Below are 15475 nucleotides of genomic sequence, written 5' to 3' on the forward strand. Positions count from 1 at the left end.
CCAACTATAATATTTTAAATATTTTTAAAACATTATTTATATTTTAAAATTTTGAAAACATATACATATATTAAATATTTTAAAATAATATTTGTATATAGGTTCTTAAATAAATTTATATTCATATCAACTCAAATAGATATTAGTTAAATTTTATAAAATGTAGTTTAATGATTTTTCCTTTCTTAAGTAAATCTTTTTTTCCAAAGCAAACTTTTAGTTAAAAGTAAAAAAAGAATTTGAGGACCCAGGTCCAATAGGAAACCCATTCCATCATGGATGAGGGTTCATTTTTCTCCTCAACAAAGATCAGGATAAAAAACGAGGAGTTATTTAAAAATTGGGGTTGAAGACGGGGAGTATGGTCCTTGTCCTGAACCTGGCCCATTGCCATTGTCAAAACCTAGTTTCGAGTAGGGGTGGGCACGAACCTAGTTATTCGAGTTTGGCTCGTGAAAAACTCGATTCAGCTTGGTTTAAACCAAGCTTCAAACCAAACGAACCCAATATGTAGAATCATTTGCTAATCGAGCCAAGCTTGAGCCTAATGAAGCTTAACTTGTGACTTGTGAAGCTTGCAAGCTTAATCAAACTTAAATAATTTTTAGGATCAATTATTAGAACACCCCATATAGTTTCATGGATTTACTAAAAACTACCCTATAGTTCCTGTTTTGCTAAAACACCCCCTATAATTTACAATCGATTTATTTAATTGACCTTTCATTAGATGATAGTGGCAAATGATAGTTTTGTCCCTAATGTATATGAATAAATTTAAAAAAAATGATACTAAATCGACCTTTCATTTTTACCCCTAATAAGATACGAGCAACCACTCTATTTGGTCAATTTTATTTCTTGTATGAAGAAGTATTAAGGGTACTTTTGGAATAAACAATTATGTGCACATGCCCTTGAACATCTTCAACTCAGTTTAGGTGATCATATTACTATTTTCAAATGGCAAAAAAACAACTTCTTAATGAAAGGTCCATTTAGTAAGTAGGTTGCAAAATGTAGGGAGTGTTTTAATAAAATTAAGACTATAGGGTAGGTATGAAAAATAATTTTTATATGTATATATATCTTTTTTATTTTTTACATGAAGCTATTCTACTCGGTATCAAACTTGATCCTAGCCAAGCTCACCCATATGAACTCCTGAATCAAGCCGAATTCGAGCTGATTCTTCTTACCTTCAATGGAGCTCAACCGTACACTCGAAGATGATCCCCATTCCCCATGTTTTAACTCGGGTCGACTTTAACCCATCCCTTTCAATTCCAGATTTATTTTTTTCCAATCGAATTAAAAACGGGATTTGATCACAATTCCCCAAATCTCCGCTACAAGGCTACAACCACCCAAAACCCTGGTGACAACGGGATTTGATCCCAATTCTTCGCTTCAAGCATACAACCAGCCAAAGAACTTACAATTACCAAGTAGCAACTGAACCAGAACCACCATCCATCAGCTGCTGAAATGATCAGCCCTACTTAGAAGTTAGAAGGGCTTACACGCAAAAGAGTCAAGACTCTCCCTTTGCTAACTGTAACAATGGTTTCAACTAAACAGTAAAATTAATTTGGCGGGACCCATGGACACTGGACGTGAACACGAACTCAAATTTGATTTTCGAGCAGTTCCCCTTTTGGTCCCAAGGTAAAGCTTCCTGTTCCTGAATGCAATCATTTCTCTTCTCAAAACGCGGTTAACAAGAGATAAGCTACTGCAGCAACAGAAGAAATGTAAACAAGCCTCAAACTTTTCGTATTCCATTTCCGTCCTAAAATGGAGCAGATTGAGTCGGAGATCAGGAGAGTTCTTGAGGACCACCACAGGATCAGCTCCAACGTTCGGAGCGAGGAAGCGAAGATTGAAGAGTTGAACAAGGAGATCGGGCTCCTGGAGGATCGGATTCGTGGGTCGGGACTGGATGAACTGGAGCGGCAGCGATTGCAGAATCTGCTGAACTATCAGGCCACTCTGATTGCAAGGGCGGCGTCTAGGACTGAGGTTATTAGAGCTCTACATGATGATTTGTTGGGTTTGTTCGTTCGGAGAAAGCAGCTTCGGCAGTCGGGTATGGGTGGTTTTGTTGCGTTTCAATGTTCTATTGAAGATTTGAAGTGGCAACGAATGGTTCAATTGTACAGTAGCGAAAACTGTGATATTGGGTTAGAGTTAGCTTGAGATTATCAATTATCCATCTACAAATTTCTTTTCGTTTTCTTCAATTTTTTTTTATCTGCTGAGGTGCAGGCAATGATTGGTTTGGCGTTCAAAAGGATGAATTGTAGTCTGGGCTACTATTATCTCGAGATTATGAATAACCCATCTTGGAATTCTTTGTCAATCTTCGACGTTCTGGTGACCCTCAAAAAAATGCAAAAAAAAAAAGTCTTTGATTTTCTGATGAAGTGATGATAGCTAGTTTTAATGTTCAATAGAGAAATTATTATATACGTCAGTGTTGTATTGATAAATTGATATAATGAAATGATGTATCTTGAAAGATTTATTTTTCTGGAGCCTTTGTTGCCTGACTTAGAATGGGTTTGGGATGAATTTCTGGGTTTCTTGTTATTTTTTCCTGGCTCCAGATTAGCCGTTGTGTGCTGCTTTCCCCTTATTGATTGCTATAGTGATTCATTCCTGTTGTTAATTCTAGTTGGATAAAGTTGTTTGTTGTTTCTTTTCTTTTTTTCCCTTTTTTCTTTCATATGATTTAAGGTATCAGGAGTTAGTAATGGTACTATATGGCCTATGTGCTTAAGAAGATGGATAGGAACTATGAAGGTTTAGTATCTAACTGCTAATTATCATGTAGTTAATTGAAAGAAATAAGCAGCATGTATGACTTTGATCAACTTTTCATTTTCTTTGTTCAATTTAATGTTTGGTAGTTAATTGAAAGAAAATGAAGGTTTAGTATCTAACTGCTAATTATCATGTAGTTAATTGAAAGAAATAAGCAGCATGTATGGCTTTGATCAACTTTTCATCTTCTTTGTTCAATTTAGTGTAGATCAAACTTCCCACTGCCTCTCCGGATGGAAATCTAATGCAATGTAATGAATCCACCATTCCACCCTGATGCACTTGGGGATGTATTTGTTAAACTGATTACTATATTAGTAATTTGATGGCTGGGTAATGTTGAGTTTGGAAGGCTTGCAATCATGTTCTCATGCTGTCATGCCATTGTGCCCTTTGGTTTTTGCCTGTTTTGGTTAATATATATTTCTGTTCTCTGATATTAATCAAGAGAATTGTAACTGTATTTTCTTATCGAGCATGTTCACTTCAAACAGCTAAGTTGGTTATGCTGTATTAGTTTTACCTCCCATGAACTGGTGGTTGCTCTTTGCAGATAGTGCAAGTCGGTCAGGTGTTGATGTGGTGCCTAATATTTCTCTGAGTTCTGGACTATCAAGTGGAGATGATGATAATAATCAAGTGTTCCCAAATGACTGTTCCATGCCTGGAGCCATGGATATAATGAGAATGAGCGATGATCATGGAAACTTGGAGGAGGAAACTACTACAGAACAAGATCAAATTCCATTAGGTCTAAAAATGCTTCAAATAAATATGAATGAAGATGCATGCTTGACCCCTGAAGACGGTAGTGAATATGGTGACTTCCATTATAAGAACAATATCTTAGATAATATTGCCATGAGTATATTGGACCCAAATGCAAATGTGGATACCATTTTCAAAGAAGCAATGGAGAATTCTGACTTCCCCCAAGAAGAAACTCAAGGTAAATGAATTTCTAATCATAACTTTTCTACTTTCATAACTATATCTTCAAAATAATGTGTTATTTGTTTTAATAACATCTTTTACTACTGAAAATTAATGCAATGCAGGCTCTAAAAGGGTGCCTAAGAGAGCAGGGCAAGTAGCTTCTCGTAATTTAGCTAAACGTTTGATTGTTGATTTTGATGAAGTTGGTAACCCAACTGGTCCAAATGCTGGAGCATTTAAAAGATCTATCAATTCATATGTATGCCACTTTTTGCCTGTAAGGTTTAAGCAAATTGGGGATGTTCCAGTTGAAGACTACAAATCAGTACTTAATATGTTAACAGTAGGTACCTTAGAATTTCAGCAAATTATTTCTTTCCGTTTTTTTGTCTTCATTAATGAGTTTCTTTCCCCTGGATTGATTGAACACCTAAACTTTTTGATTTGCAGGAGAGGTATAATTTTGATATAAATAGAAGCTATACGAGGAAAAAGATTTCCTCTTGTTATAGACAACATAAATATAAACTGCTGATTCAGATCAAGAAAGACCTTGAGAGAGGTGTTGAACCACAAAAACCTTCCTATGTGAAAAAAGAAGATTGGGATGCATTTGTGGCAAAGACAAAAGATGAAGAATTTGATGTGAGTTTGTGTTCTGAAATACATGAGTTAAATATTTTTTGAAGTAGTTTTTCCTTATGGATTTTCTTATAATATCTTCTTGGCATGATCCCCACTACTAAAAAGAGAAATGATGTGGTCAATCTAGTCCATAAATCTAAAGAGGTAACCTCTGGATGGGGTTGTGTACCTATATCCTTGTCAGCCTAATATTCTGTTACATATATGGAGGTTTATTGGGATGAAACTTCATGAAGAATAATGACATGATGAATTTGAGGAATCCTTTGGGCAGCTAGATGTGAGAAATTAAGCTATTCAAACGTTGTTTTGTGGATATTTTATCCAGATAATACTATCAATTTTGAATTTTACTATTTTTTGACTTTTGCTTCCCTTCTCTCTATCTGACTTATTTGTTTGTTTGCCATTATAGTCTAATTTAAGAGTTTCCTAATTATTCAGAAAATTAGCAAAAAGAACAAAGCAAGCAGAAGTCACCAAAGTGCTATGAATAGGAAAGGCCTGTCCCCCTCTGTTCATAAAAGAAAGTTGGTGAGATCTCAATGCTCACATGTTTGCTAGCAGTTTCTGTTGAGAATTATTTCAAAGTCACTAGGACCTTATTTCTAAAGAACAGTTTTGATGGCAGAAAGGATCAGAACTGGGTTCTGCAGATGACTGTGTGTGGTCGAAGACTAATAAACCCAAGCGAGGTATTCTCAGTTGATACTCTCTTTGTTTGGAATTCGGTCTTTCTGGAAAGCCAGGTTAATGCTAATTGCACTTGAGATAATGCTAATTTACTACCCTATATTATTGATTCTTCTGAGACTTAAACTTATGTTATGCGGGTGGCATCTTGACAAGTAGGCTCTTTCTACTCTTTTCTGTGATTGGATTTATTCTGATTTACTTGTTCTCTCAAACTATGTATCACATTGTACAAGAAGCTTTGGTCTGTTTATGCTTACATTCATCTAAGTTGCAACTCCTTATTTATTTATCTATTTATTTTTTGAGTATTTAGGTCGCCCAAAGAAGTTGTTGCCCATGGTTGAGGATAACAATAATGTAAGATCTGTTCATTTGCATCATTTTTCTTGCATTATAAGTTTCTTCAAGTAAAATTCTATTGTTTTGCTACTTTAAGGCTGATTTTTGTCAGTCTAATTGATTTTAGGGTCATTTACTAAGACGCCCCTATGGTTTTGTGTCTTTACTAAACCTACCCTCTATCCATAACGTCCATTCGATCAAATTTATGAAAAGAAAAGAAAAGAAAGATCCTTGATCATCAAATTATTGACAAATGTGACGTGCTGTCCAAGGCACCTCAAATCAACTCAAACCTTCGCTTAATATCCCCTGACATATCACTATGGTCTCATAGATGGCTGGTGAAAGCTTAATGGCACTAATGAGCTTTTGCAATACAACCCAGAACCTACCTTCATGTGAAACTTCATCTCCTCCAACACTAATGGTCTCACAGATTACACCTTCTGCAGTTTGATTTCTTCCCAATTTACCGTCATTGTCAAATTCTTCACTTAGATTTCAACCACAGTAGCCAAATTGTTCAAATTAGGTTGACATAGTTAGAGGAGGGATGGCAGTGTTAGAGACAATGGGTGCAAAACCGAAGGGGCAATTTTTATTCTAGGCCAAGAATCGATATGGGGAAGGTGAGAGGCATGGCTACACTTAGGTAGGAGACAAGGAGTTCCACCATTAAAATCCTGCAAATTCTGTTCTGATTCTCAAGAACAAGAAACTGGTTGAATCTTCTGAAGAGTTTTTGACACTCTGTTACTATTACCGAAAGCAGATACGGGCAGGCTTTGTGCTGATTTTGGCATGGCCTTGTCCCTTCTCTTCAACTTCCCATCCTTGCCACTATCACTGTTGATGCTGCTGTTGCCTGATTGTGATTGATTGCCATGGCCTTCAGATCCAAGACAGTAGGGATTCCTTACAAGCTCCATGTAAGTGCCCTTGTTCTCACCTGTTAGAGTTATCACCCTCATATCCCCCTCAAAAAATCCCTATCCTTCTTTTCATGAGCTTCCATGTCATTGCTATCTACATATTTCACACCGTTGCCTCCTCCCTCCTTCCTGTTATAGGCTGAGATAGACTTATCCTCTCCAGCATCATTAGTGAACCACCATTGTTAGTCACTGGCATTGTCCTAAGCGTCTCCTGTTCTTGCACAAGCACATTCTTCTGCTCAGCCACCACTATAGACTTTGGCTCAGTTTCTGGCTTGGGCATTAGTTGGGATGGCGGTAATAACAGAAGAGATGGGGCAGCTCACAAAGGTTGGGTTTTGGGGGATTGCAGTGGGGTTCCTTTAAAAAAAAAGTTATGATCTTAGGATATTTGGGTGGGGAAGTATGCACTTGAGTAATGGCTTTGGGTATCGGTGACATCTGTAGAGAGGAAGATGATGTTGTTTTGGTTGTTGCTTGGGGTATTTTTGGAATAAAAATCATGCCCAGACAGATATACAAATGGTTTCTGATTGTGTGGATTAAGGCAGTTGCAAAGTATAGGGGTGTCTTGGTAAATGACACTTGATTTTATTCAAATGTTCGGACTGCATGCCTATTGTTATTTATTTCTTCAAATTTATTTATTTTTTTTGTTATTGACCATTGACTATAGAGTTATTACATGTTGCCTTCTATCCTCTAGTTATTGAAAGTGCCTTCATTTTCTCCTTTTCCTTTTTGCATGCTAGGATTTTAGAATGGTTCATCTACATATTTGACCTAGTTGTGCATTTTCTAATTCTTGTTCATTTGTTCACAGATTGAGGACACCATGGGCCTTCCTGCTGACCAAGAGGTTGTTCAGTAGCAGGTTCCTTGCTTTATTTAGTGTCTGCATTCTAATATGTACATCATGATATTATTCTTGCCATTGCTACCTTTCATGTTGCTTTTTTTTGGTTTATATCAGTTCCGTAGGTTCTTAAGTGAATTTATTACAAAGGAAACATGGGTTTTGCTAGGAAAATTGCCTAAGGATGTAGAGATGCTTGGTCCATGTGTGTTTCAAACTCTGTGAGCTTTGGTACCTCCCACTAAAGTTCAGATCCTGACACTACTACAGAGCCTCAGCTTGCTTTTCGAGCCCATTTGGGATGGCTGACTTGGAACATTCAGCTAAGCTGGTTCAGCTGCTTTGAGGCACTCTTGATAAGCTATCTGTAGAGGCTGAAGCGGAGCACTCAGGACCTGTTACCCACAAGTTGTTCCCACATCCCTACCCACAGAGCACCACCACCATGTATTGGGAACATCTCCCCATGAATGACAAGGGAGATATTCCCAATGCACAGCTGTAATGTCTAGTGGGAAAGATGTGGGAACAGTTCATGGGTAGCAGATCCAAGCCCGAAGTGGAGAGACCAAAAAATGACCAATTGACAGCCAATTTGGGCTCTCCGGATTCTTCACCAAACATAGCTTAAAGGCTGTCCATGTAGGGACCCATCTCAAAAGCAAGAAGCCTCTGTGCTTCAGCCCCTCCCCCCCCCCCAAACAAGCACTTAGTTATCATGGGAAGGTGGTTAACAGATTATCAGTAGATGGATGTGATGAAACTAAAGAGGACCCTTGGTAAACACAGCTTTTGATTGGACTTCAGAGAAGCTAGATCTCTAGCATTGAGAGTGAATATCTCATTCTGATGGTTCCCAAGATCAGCTTATTCTATAGCTGATGCTCTGGCAGAGGGTTGGATTGGGAGGAGGAAGCTATATCAGGCTATATCAGGGCTCATCTCTTCCTGGATAAATGTCTGTATTGTCTACACTACTGTTCATAATGGATGGAGTTTTTCAGATTGTTGCTTTCCCTTTACTGGATGCTCCTTTTGGTCTTGACCAGTAAACACCTAAGACCCAAGTGAGTAGTTTAAGCAAACATTCTGCCGTTCTCTCTGATAATTGGTTTGAATCTTGAACGTTGGATTTCCATCTCTGTTCTTTCTTTTGTAAACTTTCATTGCCATTTTCTCTTGGGCTTGGTGGATGATTTGCTTTTTGCATTTGGCTGCAGGAATACAACATAGAATTTATTATTTAGCTCCCAACATACATTCAAGCTTTGAAATGAAATCTGCAGCCCAATGTCCTGCTGATCTCTTGAAGTCACGTCATATTCTTTTCCTCATTTGTTTATTGAAAGATCAATGATGAAATTGATGTATATGTACCCTGATTTGCTTTTTGCATTTGGCTGCAGGAATACAACATAGAATTTATTATTTAGCTCCCAACATACATTCTAGCTTTGAAATGAAATCTGCAGCCCAATGTCCTGCTGATCTCTTGAAGTCACGTCATATTCTTTTCCTCATTTGTTTATTGAAAGATCAATGATGAAATTGATGTATATGTACCCTATATCAAGTTTCCTTCCCATTATTTTGGGATGGAATTCCTGTATTTTAGTTTTACTTGAGGAAGCATCAGAATGTATAGGTGTTTCATTGGCGTTCAGGGTTAGGGAAGAGTCATAGCAACGGAAATTGGCGTAAAATTCTTACAATTTGAAAAACAATGGGTAAGATGATCTAATCTGATCATATTATTGTAATTTGTAAGGAGAAGATGCTTCTTTTTTTAATCAAGTAAATTGACACTGAGCATGCAGGCAACAGAATAAAGAGGGATAAGCCATTGGAGATTGGATTGATCATTGATGGGTGAATGACTTAGGTGGTGTTTGGTTCCCCAATGCAATGGTCTGGTGTTTTCTCAGAAAAAGGTAATGTTTGTTTGGTAGTGTTGCTGTCACCTAAGCTGATGTAGCAACACTCAACCATTTCTTGCAATAGTCACCTCATGCAAGAAACAGAAACGTCAAAATTGCATTTCCTGAACTTGAAGTGGTGCCGATTTTTTTTTTTTTTTTTTGAAAGAAAAAAAGTGAGGAGCTACACAAGGGGTAGCCCTTCCCCAGTAATCAAAAAAAACATATCTGTATGATATCTTTTGGGATTGAACCTAAACTAGGACAATAGTAAGGGGTGTTGCGTGCTAGCCAATCAACCGCTTGGTTTGCCTCACGATAAGTGTGCTTGAATTGAATACGGTCTTGAGGTAGAGACATTCACTGGTGATACTTTACAATCTCCACGGGGACTTTATTCTCTTCTTGAGGCAGTCAATCACGAGCTTCAAGTCTCTTTCAATAATGATAGGAGAGCCCTTAAAATTTAGAGCAATATTGATGGCCTCCCAAGTGTCATAGGCCTCGGCCTGGTTAATTGAAGATACCCCAATACAATAATAGGCTTTGAGGTCCAAAATAAAACCCATATGGTCCCTAGCAATGCACCCAATAGAACACCAACAATCAAACCTATAGTATGCGTCAAAGTTGACCTTGATGGTCTTAGGTGCCGTCCTATAAAATTCCACTCTTTAGAAGTCTCATTGGGATTAGAAGAAAAACAAGATTTGATTTCTCCCCAATAAGCAAGAGTCCTATCAATGATAATTTGGGGATGAACAAATTTATTGTTAAAGCACTTGTCATTTCTATTTTTCCAAATAAACTAAAGCATCATTGCCAACTTTTCTTTATCAAATTGCTCACTAATAGTACTTTGGTTTCTCAAATCACTGGACCACCAGTCATTGATCAAATTATCATTAGAACTTGGGGTCAGCAACAAGGAACCCACCCTCAACCAAATTTGTTTAGTATAAGGGCACAAAATAAACAAGTGATTAGAAGTTTCATTTTCATTATAGAATTCACATTTCGGATTCAAATTTATGCCTCTAGAAATGAACTTACTTTAAGTTGGGAGCCTGTTATTGAACAAGAGGGAATATGAATACTTTAATTTTTGGAGAAATTTTAAGATTCTAGAAAGACATTTGACAACTAGCAAAAAAAAAAAAAAACCACTTTCACTATTCTAGCTACAATAGACCAATTTAAAAAAAAAAAATTGCCATCCAATGTGAGCCTCCAAACTATTCTATCCTTAGATAAATTAGAGGGAACCTAGATTGGTTTGATGCAAGGCCAAACCCTATCAGGAACAAGAGTCCAAATAAGGTCCTCCCAAATCTTTCTATCATGGTCAATAATATTGGTTACACAAAAATCCAAATTTGATACAACCTCTGAATTAACAATCTCAAGGAAAAGGGAATTATCAACCCAAGTATCCCTCTAGAAATTGACACAGTTTCCTTCTCATGAGAAAATCTCTAGAGGCAAGAACCCAAGTATCCAAGCCCAAGAGATACCATTCTTAGGCTCCACTTCCATAAAGTGTAAATTATTTAAATACTTGGATTTGACCACCTTAACCCATAAATTCTCCTTGTTTGTAATAATCTTCCACCCTAGTTCAGCAATATGGGCCTTGTTAACCCATTTCAGGTTTTTTAATCCTAAACCCCCTATTTTCTTGGTTGTGTACATTCTCTTCTAGTTAACAAGATAAATAGGATTTTGACTTCTAGAATTAGACCAAATAAAATCCCTTTGGACTTTTTTCAACTCACTAATGACATTATTTGGAATTTTGAAAGATTGCATTATAAATTGGGGGATCGTGGAGGTAGCAGAATTGATCTGAGTCTTGCCAACAAGAGAAAGAGTATTTCTCTTCCAACTAGCAAGTTTATTAGCCATTTTCTCGCTAAGAGATTTAAATACCTCTTTCGAAACTCTCCCATTAATAACAGGAGCACCCAAATAACTTTTATATATTTTCTCCAGAGGAATTTTAAGAATTTTGGCCATAATCTTTTGGAGCTTACCAGGAATATTCTTGGAAAAATAAATAAAAAGATTTTGAGTACTCTGGAAGCTGAGCAGAAGCCAAAGCGAAACTATCAAGGATATTTTTCACCCTAAGACAAGCATTAATAGTAGTTTTTGCAAATATAATCATTAGCAAACTACATAATAGGGATGGTGGGGTCGTCTCTTGATGCCTTACAACCAACAAGCTTATCCCCATTGGTGGCTTCTTTCTCCAAAATACTAGTGATGGCTTCAGCACAAAGATGTAGGGGTATAGAGGGTCCCTTTGCCTGATTACCCTGCTTGCTTTTGCATCATTAGAGGGAGAACCATTAATAAGAATCTAAAAGGAAGCAAATTTTATGCATTCCATAACCCAATTTATCTATTTATTATGAAAAACCAAACTTGTTTAAGACTTTTTCAATAAAGTCTCATTCCAACCTATTATAAGCCTTCTTCATATCAATTTTGCAAGACATGATTCTTGTTTTACCTTTTTTCTTTTTCATAGTATGAATCATCTCACAAGCAATGAGAATATTGTCCGAAACATGCCCATTTGGAACAAAATCACTCCGATAGGAAGAGATGATATTATCCAAAAAAAAGTCTTAATCCTTTTTACAAGGACTTTTGAGATGACATTACAAAGACTAATGGGTCTAAAGTTATTAACCTCTTCATGATTATCCGATTTCGGAATAAGAGTGATGAATCGATGCAATGCATTTTTTTGCCATTCTTTCTCTAATCAAATAGCAGATTCAAGCGATGAAATTGATTGCTGATGTGGCTCTAATGTAATGTTGTGTTTCTCAGAAAAAGGCAATGAAACCAAACACCACCCTATCCATGAAGCACCCAACTTCAAAAGATGTATATCTTTGTGATACTAGAACCTTTGTAACAGGCAGAGAAGGCGATTTAATTAAACAGGTGACTCTCATCCCTGGGAGCCCTTTTTCACATTCGATTGAAATATCTTAAACCCATATCCCACCGTCTATTACTGTTTCATAGACCTTGTACATCCATTGGACACCAATCCTCAATGGTGAAAAAGCTCCTATACATTCATGTAGGCAGGGCTACCGATTATCCATGGTTGTTCAAATTTCAAAATCAAAAGCTAGCCGAGCTGAGTCTTGTATTCCAAAAGTTACATTCATTAAACAATTGTTTGAAATATTTTAATAACAATTTATATATTGAAATATTTTAATAATAATTTATGTATTTTAAACTTTAATGTCTTGGAACACACCATATACCCACAATAAAAAACATTTGGTGTGGCATTGTATATTAAATAGAGACGAGATCACCTACCCACATAGCGTGTTCCACGAGCGCACCCCACAGCCCATCCCCTCCGTGCGTTGGGAATATCTCCCCATGACAAGCATGGTAGATGTTCTCGGTGCACAGAGGGGATGGGTTGTGGGGTGTTGTGGGGCACGCTCTATGGCGAAGCAGATTATTGAAAATTTGTATCTGAATCTGATTAAAGATTTGATGGCGTTAGATACGCATTCGAATCGAATGGACTTTATTGGATTTGGATTTAATCGACTACACTTTAATTGTTTAAAATTAAAAAATATATATATATATATATTAAATAGTTAATTACTTTTTAACTTTATATATAATAAATTAATGTGCATATAACTATTAAATATATATGTATATTATATAATTTTAAATATGATTATATAAATTTTATATAATAAAACCAATAAATACTAGATTTGAATTTTAATTGGATGCAGTCAAATCCAAATCCCATCCCAACTATTAATTGAGATACATATTATAAAATTGGAATCCGATTCAATTATGATCGATAGGCCTAATTGAATGATGGTTCTCCGTAGGTTGAGTCTGGTTTTAAACATATTCCAATCTGATGGCAAAAATGTTTCCCTTACATGTGGGGCCGGGAGTTGCTTATTCATTATGGCCTTCATAAGCGTTGGAGGGTATCTGGCTATCTGCGACCGTTGCATTATCCCTTCCCTTCCATTTGTGGACCGTTGCATTACCCCAGAAGAAGCGTTTCATACTTGGGTCAACGAAACGCAAATTTGACCGTTGGAGGGGTATCTGCGACGACTCCGTCAACAAAATAGAAACATGACCGTTGTGACTCCCAGGCGTTACCAACAATTCAAATATCTCTCTCGCCGTCCTCCACTTCGCCCAACAATCACAGCAATCTCACATTCTACTGGCATTCAAGCTCTCTTTCTCACTAGAACAAGCGATTTCTCTGCTCAAGAGATTCACAAAAGCACTGCACAGTTTAGTTTGCACACTTTCACTCACTCACTCACGATTTTTTTTTTTTTATCTGCTTTACATTTTTTTCTTTCTCTCAGTAATTCGTAATGGCAGAATCTAAAGATACCCATGTAATCGAAATTCCCGTCGACGAGGAGCATCAGCAGAAAAGCCTCTCTGCAATAACCACCATCTCTGCAATGCAGCACCACCCATTAATGGAAATCTCCCGGAGTCCCGGCCATTTGTTGCTTCTCAAGCTCTGGCAAAGAGAGGAAGACCTCTTCGGGAAGCGAATCGCCAGGAAAGAAATCCGACTAGATAACATCAAGCGCGAAATATTCCAATTGTGTTGTTTCTTTCTCGCCTTTCATGGGCTCTTCTTAACCATTCTCTACACCTCTGCCATTAATACCCAACACCACACTTGTAGGCAATGGTGGCTTCCCTCTTCCTTGTCTCTTTTTACTTCACTTGTTATGATATGTTTGGTTCAGGTGAAGCTTTTCAGGTACTGGAAGGTTTGGAGGCAGTTGCAGAGGGAGAAGAGCGACAACCGAGCGCTTACGAGGTGTATTCAGGAACTAAGGATGAAAGGGGCTAGCTTCGATTTGTCCAAAGAGCCGCACAAAGCAAAGAGGATGAAAAGCTCCAGTGTTGAAATTAAGTGGAGGCCGTATGCTTGGTGTTCACAGAATGTTGTTACTATCTGTCTTGTTTGTTTTACTGGGTTGGTGTTCCCGGTTTGCAAATTTATCCTCTGCGGTTGATGGTCGGTTTCTTGCTATCTCGGCGTCAATTCAATTCAATGCGGTATTGGGTCGCTGGAGATCTGTTGGATCGATCTATCTATGGTATGGCAGTGACTAAGGTGATTTACCTATTACCTATTTGAAATTAGTTCAGTTCAGAAATACAGCTTTTCTTTCAAAGCTGCTCAGACTTCTTCTTACTGTTTGGGATTAGGAACTGATGCTGATCTGCTGTAGACGAAGAATGGATCTTGGGCGTGTAATTGTGTTGTGCCACCCACAAGCCACAACCCCGTCAAGGACTACTTCTTCAAAATTTCTATCAGTCAATGGAAGGTGTGTGATTGCTGAAAAAGCTTGTATTACGAAGAACACCATGAAACTCTGGCCCTGCTGAAGAAAGGAAGATTATGGTTGAAGAGCCAGCGCTAGGGTGGGAGAACACTGCTTGTGCTCCAACTTTTATGTACATAAATAAAACTGCTGACTTGTGTTATTTCCATTTATCATTTTCTCTTTCTTTTGTTGCTAATAACAGTGCCAAAAAATTTGAACACCAATTTGAATCTCAATCCCAGCAGAAAGGGATTTGTGGATGTTGCAAGTATATGAAAGTACTATATGTATGAACACTTGGAAAGTCATTAAGGCTGGCTTTGTTTTTTTCCCCAATAGAAACTGCAAAAAAAATTTAAATTTTCCCTTTGCTCTCTCTCTCTATCTATCTATCTTCTGTGTTGATCCCTGCAATTGGAAGAGGGGTTGTCCAAATCCTGATCTGATGATAAGAATACGAGTGATCGATATCAGATGGGTATGTAAAATACAGATCTGAATTCCAATTCATTCACTGTGGTATCCCAATTCAATTCTTGAAAACAGCCTTGTGCACTGGGCTGGCCTTTTACACTGATAATATCCCAATTCAAATCTGATTCCATCGAAATATCAACAAAATTTGTGTAAAATACACTTCAATGTTGACTTGGTGACATTGATGTTAGAATCTTGGTGTAACCATTAGAATCTTCAGAGACAAGAAATACCTCCACATTGATCCTGATCCTGACAAAACTTGCACGGAGCCGGGGCTTGATGTTGATGGCTATTGATGTTAATCCTTGTGTGATGGCCAGCAAGCTCCGACCTGAGCACCTGCTCTAGCTCCACTAACTGCTCCCAAGAGATCCAAACAAAAGGCTCCTTGCCATTATCACAGACTCACAGAGCATGAGTAGGTTTCATTTCAATGCTACACAGATGTCA

General features: G+C 37.5%; 2 protein-coding genes across 16 annotated transcripts; both read left to right on the plus strand.

Moving 5' to 3' along the window:
• Positions 1 to 1301: 1301 nt before the first annotated feature.
• LOC104594368 (uncharacterized) lies at positions 1302 to 9066 on the plus strand. Of its 12 annotated transcripts, XR_016076132.1 has the most exons (11): positions 1302 to 2089; positions 3380 to 3775; positions 3885 to 4105; positions 4213 to 4407; positions 4852 to 4941; positions 5039 to 5102; positions 5417 to 5460; positions 7204 to 7239; positions 8026 to 8303; positions 8457 to 8547; positions 8643 to 9066. XR_016076132.1 is itself a non-coding variant. In XM_088887315.1 (9 exons), exons 1-9 carry the CDS (start codon positions 1798 to 1800, stop codon positions 8050 to 8052), a joined length of 1365 nt encoding a protein of 454 aa, XP_088743441.1. In that variant the 5' UTR covers positions 1302 to 1797; the 3' UTR covers positions 8053 to 9066. The 12 variants fall into 12 exon arrangements, 5 of the variants coding, with proteins under 5 accessions (XP_088743441.1, XP_088743487.1, XP_088743581.1 ...); XR_016076109.1 differs by having other exon boundaries at positions 8026 to 8547; XR_016076095.1 differs by having other exon boundaries at positions 8457 to 9066.
• A 4251-nt stretch (positions 9067 to 13317) lies between these two features.
• On the plus strand, positions 13318 to 14908 carry LOC104594367 (RNA polymerase II elongation factor). 4 transcript variants are annotated; one of them, XM_010254643.3, is made up of 2 exons: positions 13318 to 14328; positions 14447 to 14908. In XM_010254643.3, exon 1 carries the CDS (start codon positions 13565 to 13567, stop codon positions 14225 to 14227), a length of 663 nt encoding a protein of 220 aa, XP_010252945.1. In that variant the 5' UTR covers positions 13318 to 13564; the 3' UTR covers positions 14228 to 14328; positions 14447 to 14908. The 4 variants fall into 4 exon arrangements, with proteins under 4 accessions (XP_010252945.1, XP_010252944.1, XP_010252946.1 ...); XM_010254642.3 differs by having other exon boundaries at positions 13318 to 14311; positions 14424 to 14908; XM_010254644.3 differs by having other exon boundaries at positions 13318 to 14311.
• The last annotated feature ends 567 nt before the right edge of the window (positions 14909 to 15475 follow it).

This window comes from Nelumbo nucifera, chromosome 1 (genome assembly GCF_055504915.1).
Source record: "Nelumbo nucifera cultivar China Antique chromosome 1, China Antique-T2T, whole genome shotgun sequence".
In the NCBI taxonomy this organism is placed as follows: domain Eukaryota; kingdom Viridiplantae; phylum Streptophyta; class Magnoliopsida; order Proteales; family Nelumbonaceae; genus Nelumbo; species Nelumbo nucifera.